At 49.1% G+C, this 6,034-nt stretch overlaps 1 protein-coding gene across 1 annotated transcript in view; it reads left to right on the forward strand.

Moving 5' to 3' along the window:
• The first annotated feature begins 4 nt into the window (after positions 1-4).
• The window catches only part of LOC104996547, a 7,140-nt gene continuing 1,110 nt past the window's right edge, over positions 5-6,034 (forward strand). Inside the window, exons 1-4 of the mRNA XM_010850834.1 lie at positions 5-115; positions 1,308-1,381; positions 5,080-5,247; positions 5,874-6,005. Of these exons, the coding sequence (XP_010849136.1) occupies positions 1,309-1,381; positions 5,080-5,247; positions 5,874-6,005 (373 nt within the window). The 5' untranslated portion in view covers positions 5-115; position 1,308. The remainder of the gene's footprint in view (positions 116-1,307; positions 1,382-5,079; positions 5,248-5,873; positions 6,006-6,034) is intronic.

A 6,034-nucleotide genomic window follows, 5' to 3' on the forward strand; every position in this document is an offset into this window, starting at 1 on the left:
CCTCGATCCCCTGGTGCTCCGCGGCTCGGCCTCGCTCTCTTCCGGTCGCAGGCAGCCGAGCCTTAGAGGGCAGTCGCGGCGGGGACGGTGGGCAGCGGCTGGTCGGTGGCATCAGGTGAGGCGGGCGGTGGCGGGTCCGCGCCGCGAGGCTGAGGAGGGTCGAGCCCTGGGAGTCCTCGGGCCTGCGTGCCCACCGCTGGGCGCCCACAGGGAACTGACGACTGGGCCTCCTGTCCCGGTGACATTGAGGCCGGCCCTTGGGGGCTCCGGGCTCGGGAGCCGCCTGGTCCCTGCTTATATGACGCCTGGAAGCATCCGGCCGGTCTCCACCTGTCCTTCCGCAGCCGCGGGCTGGTTGCGGCTCTGACCTTGGAGTGTCCGCTGGCCGAGGGCGGGGGCCTGAGGGCAGGTTGCCTTGCGGGCTCCCGGCCGCCCCTCCCGACGGTGCTGCGCCACCGCCCGGGGTGTAACGGGGCTCCAAGGGAGGCGCCCCGCTTCCTGGCCTGGTAAACGCTCGGCACTCGCTCAGGCGCGGGCCAGGCCGGGGAGAAAACACGGGAAAAGGAGGCGAGTTCGGCCCTGACGTCATGCTTTTGTTGATTCTGCCTCTAGTGGGCTGCTTTCTGAATGAGTTCGGGATCTTTTCCATCAGCAGCAGCCCCCTGAAGGGGCAATAGGGGAGCGGGGCCTGACCCTGAAAAGGCCCGCGTGAGAGATGTGTCATCCCGGTCATTCGTTGTCCTGCAGGGATTGAAAGTGGATCAGGCCACCTTTGCATCCATTCCCCTTCATTTCCCCTTCTAAGCCGGGGCATATATTAGGTCTGTAACCAAATAATGAATGCGGTGCGTGTCTCTTAGTTACTTGAAACTGTTTACCTTTTCCCTCTAGATGGTGGAGCCCGTTACTGGCAGCACATTCTAGCTTTTCCAGTCTCCTTAAACTATTTTTTTCCCTCTTTGCTTTTTAAGAAAGCTGATTTTTTAAAAAAAACCAAGGCAAAAAAAGAGAGCAAAATCCCTCAAACAAACCAGTTTTCTACCAGTTGCTTTAAGTGTATGTATATGAGACAGTTGGTTTATAAGGACGCTCCATTAAAACATGCTGTCTGCTGAGGAAAAAAAAAAAATCCTCATCCTAGCTTATTTTAAAAGTTTACAATCAGTAATGAAGAACCGGTCACTTATGTTGGGGAGAAAAAGAAAAAAAAGAATTGCATTGATTTCCAGAATGCACTGGGGCAAAAAGAATCATTCCTAATAGGTGCTTACCCTTGTTCATAGTGAAGGTATGTTTTTATCTTTCAGAATGTTGGCAACCAGAGTATTTAGCCTGATTGGTAGGCGTGCAATTTCCACCTCGGTGTGTGTTCGGGCCCATGGTAAGTGTAATCTTTGTTTTTGCTCTGCTGCTAGTAAGGCCCTGTGCTAGTTGCAGATGTGGAGAGCTTTGATCCTGATCACATTTTGTTGAGGAATTTGAAGGGAGATACATGCAGTGTAATGGTGCCTAGTTCTAGATTAGAGTTTTAATGACTCCTAGTTTGAGTCTTCGCTTATACTGATATTTTCTCCTCTTTCCTTCCCTTCCCTTCCCATGTTTTCAGGTTCAAGTTCCACACCTTTTAAGAGATCCACCCTATACCTGACTTTACTGTTCCATACCCTCCACCAACCCCCACCCCCACCGTCTAGCCACTTACCTTGAATATTGTTTAAATTATTGGGACAGCAGAAGGGAAGGAACATGGACTGGGTTTAATTTCATTTCTGCCTTGGACTTGCTGCTCAAGTTTAGGAATCTGTTCTCTCACCTGAAATGTACTTAAAGAACCTAGTTCAGAGCCTGGCACATAGCAAGTTGAGTTTTGCGTTTATCAAGCATCTTTGTAGCTGTCAGTGTTAGACACTTACAATAAAGGAATATGAGACGTGGAATTACTCCAGAGTCCCAGCAATCTGGAGAGGAAAGGTACAGGTAGGCAGTGTTTCAGTGAGAGATAGGCTCGGAGGAGAAGCATTTAGCCTGGTCTGAGGTACTGGGAGGGGCTTCTGGAGGAGAGGCCTTGCTCTGCTGAAGGGCTGGTGGGGTTCCCTCACACTCAAGAGCGGAATGTTATTCCAGGCAGAGGGAAAGCAAGCAGGAGGAGGAAATGGGAGTCATTGTGACAGATTGTGTTACTGGGGAGTCAAGTGCAAGGCTTGAGTGATGGGTGATGCAGTCAAGAGCAAGACTCATGTATCCAGGGACTCAGGAGCTTTTGTCTGAGCTGCTTTATGTGTGATTTTTTTTTCCTTGATGTTGTGTCCTTTAATTGGTGATACTTTGGTGTTACATTTCTGTATGTCCTTTATATTGCTCAGTATAACAGACTCTAAAACAGATAATTTTAGTAAAAGCATTATTGAAATGTTATTTAAATGAGTAGATAATAAAAATTTTAGTTGTTAATACATACAGAAAGAAACATTCCTTCACTAAAAGCCTAGAAAGTCACTTAGGTCAAAGATTACCTTTTGTTTCCATTTTGGTTTTGCTAATGTATTTCTTTAGCTCTTTGTTTGTTTAGTTCAGTTTGAAGTATAATTTACAGAAAGGAAAGTTTATCTTTTCTAGATGTTATGTTCTATGGATTTTGATAAACTCACTCAACTGTGTGACAGTGACTCCAATCAGGACATGCAATACTTCCATCACCCCTCAAGGTCCCTTCATGTCCCTTTGGTCGTTCTGATCTTCTGTGAGAAGCCAACTTCTGTCTCCTTCAGGAGCACTGACCAGGGCTTATTCTTAGGTATTGCTTTAGGCAGAGGAAGTCAGATGTAGTTGGTCCCTGCGTGCAGCCATCCGCTGGCTCCTCATGCCTCACTGGCCTCATCACATCAGACTCACAGGCAGAGAGCAGCCCAGACCAGCGCTCCACAGTGGCTCGCTCCCTGCCCCACGGGTGGTTTGTGTCTCAGATGTACCAGGCCGCCGCCTCCTGCCTCAGCTCCAGAGGTGTAGATGGTGCTTCCTTCGCGTCATACCCTCTGCGCTGGTGTCATTTTACAGGAAAAGGTCCTGTCTCACCCTGTGTGCTTCCTTAGAGGCTGTGGGTTTGCGGGTAGTTTGAGGGGTGTTTGCCTCTTTGAGTGTAAGCATTTGGAAGCAGGTACTTGCTGGGCTTACTCACTGCTGCCTCTCGCGCACACGGTAGGCGGGTGGAGGAAGCTGCTGTCTCTCAGACGAGTCTCGTCCTTTCATTCTAGATTTCTGGTCGTGTAAAGTCATACATGAAGTTGTTCTGCACATAGAATAGCCATTGGGAGCCCCCACTGGCAGCTCAGGTGTTCGTGTGGCGACATGTCGGACTGAGACGGGAGCTCAGATTCCCCGGATTTCCTCAGCAGAGGCCCCCGTATCTATCCAGATCGAGGATAGAAATGATAACCTTCACTAGGATGCAAAATCTATGCTTTTTTTTCCTTTTAAAAGGAATGTTTGGTGTGTTAACATTTATGTGTCTGTATGGGGGCCTCCCCCACCCTTCCCATTTACTAGGGAACCAGGCCAAAAGTCCTGAAGAGCCCTTGGCAGCGGTGAGGTCACGAATTAGTCATTTTTGTTCTAGAAAATGCAATTTTATGCTTAGGATGCTTCAAGGTTATAAGCATTTGTGTCTTGATAACAGTTTTATTAGATCTATTTCCCATGACACCCTGACACATTAAAGGCTACACTTGAGCAGTTTTCAGTACATTCGCTGAGTTGCTCCATTATCCTGTAATCAACTTGAGAACATTCTCAACACCCTAATTAACATCCATTTTTAATAACTCATGTAAGCTGAGTGCTTTTTAGTCCACTCATCATTTTAATAGCGTCTTAGAGTTTTAAAACTGGAAAGTTTTAAATGAAAACTTTTAAAATGAAAATAATAGCCATTTCATCTCAATCTCTTTGGGATAAGGTTGGGTATGAATATATGAGTGTGCTAGTCATAGGCAAGGCACTGGTGAGCATTTGGAGAATTTTTACTGCTTTGTTTAAGATCCAAGGTTTTCTTTCACTGTTGTTAACACAGTTTGGGAGATTTCAATCATTCAGACTAAGCTAATGGAGATGAAGCATTTTTGTAGGACTTTATACCTCCAGATTCGTTCCGAACACAGAATTTCCTTGCAAATACAGGGTAGAATCAAACAGCTTTTTGCTGAGGGAAAACCTTAAAGTTTAAGATACTCTTTTTTCCCCTGCTTTTTGAACTTTTCCCCTTTTTACTAGAGTAATACATTGGGTACACACCAATTTGAAGGTGCTGAAATTTTTATCTTTTTGGGCAGAAGTCTCTATTTCATCCCTGCTTCCCACTGATGACAACTTGGGTTTAACTTGTGTTTAGTGGCATATTCATGTGAGTATCTACACGTAACTCAGATTCTTAAAAAGAAAATATAACCCTGATGGTATTCTGTGACTTGGTGTGTACACGACTCTCTTCCCATTTTGAGCTAGAACAGTACTTGGCATACAGTAGGCACTCTAAACCTTTGTTGAACAAGCCAAATGGCTCCATGATACACATTTCTAAGGTTATTTGCTACTTTGCTGTAATAAGCAGTGCCACAGTAGCCATCTTTTCATGTCTTTGTTTCTGAACTTTGAACCCTTGTTTCTTTTATGAGTTTTATATTGTTCTTCCCCATTAGTTGGAGTTCCTTGTGGAATGGCCTCCTTTTACTCCAGGCTCCAGTTAGTCCAGGGAACCTGAGTAGCTGTCCAGACTCTGTGTGAACCCCGGTAGTTGCAGGACGTGCTCCCTCGTTCTCCCTGGCAGGTTGCTGTTTTGCTGTGATGAGGAGCGCTGCTGTTACCATCTGCCCTCCGTCCTCACCTGCTCTCAGGGCCACATGGGGCGAGCCTGCTCCCCATGTCACACGACCGTCCTGTGGTTGTCTGGAATGGGGGCCACAGCCCCTGGGATGACTGAGGTTTTCAGGGTGCACGTACCTGGACTGACTTCAATTCTTAAAAGTACTGCCTTGTTTGTAACGGATCTTACGTGAATTTCAAATATTTGTCCAACGTGTTTTTTAGGAAGTGTTGTAAAGAGTGAAGATTATGCTCTCCCGAGTTATGTGGACCGGCGTGACTACCCCTTGCCCGACGTGGCCCATGTCAAGAACCTGTCTGCCAGCCAGAAGGCCTTGAAGGAGAAGGAGAAGGCTTCCTGGAGCAGCCTCTCCATTGATGAGAAAGTTGAACGTGGGTATTGACGGCACCATGGGCAGCCTGCGTTGGGCGAGAATTCTCCTGGATCTGGGCTGGGCCCAGAGACCCGTGTGCTGGGGAGGGCGGGGGGCGGTGCTCTGCATCTGTGGGGCTGTCCAGGGCATCAGCTCTGCCAGCTGGCTGAACCCCCTCCCAGGTGCCGCTGTCCATGCTCATGGGCTCCAGCCCCCAGGAGGAGCAGGAGCAGGGTTGCAGAGCCACTGAGTAGAACTTGGGATGGTTTAAATGTGTGAGCAGCTCCTCAGCGCTTCCGCTCACTGGGGCTGGGTGTGCTAAGTACTGATGGAAGATCGCTGGCACACCATCAGGAAGAAGGCACGTTACACGGACCCCGTGCCTTCCTCTAAATGAGGAGGAATTTCAGGGTCTCCATACATCTCCCCCCGCCCCCCGAGTGTGAGGGGGGCGTTGGGGCCTGAAGCCTGTGGTGGTTCTCACTCCGTGCTCCGCCACACACTGCCCCCTGCCGAGTGTGAGGGGGTGTCGGGGCCTGAAGCCTGTGGTGCTCCTCACTCCGTGTGCCCCCCCGCCCCCCGTGCTGGGGAGCTCTACCTCGAGGTGGGCGTCTGTGCCCGCAGCACGGTCCTTTGTCTCCTCAGTGTACCGCCTTAAGTTCAAGGAGAGCTTCGCCGAGATGAACAGGAGCACAAATGAGTGGAAGACGGTGGTGGGCGCGGCCATGTTCTTCATCGGCTTCACCGCGCTCCTCCTCATCTGGGAGAAGCACTATGGTGAGTGGGGCGGGGCGTCACACACACAG

The sequence above is a fragment of the Bison bison genome, unplaced genomic scaffold (genome assembly GCF_000754665.1).
Source record: "Bison bison bison isolate TAMUID 2011002044 unplaced genomic scaffold, Bison_UMD1.0 scf7180017864295, whole genome shotgun sequence".
NCBI lineage: Eukaryota > Metazoa > Chordata > Mammalia > Artiodactyla > Bovidae > Bison > Bison bison.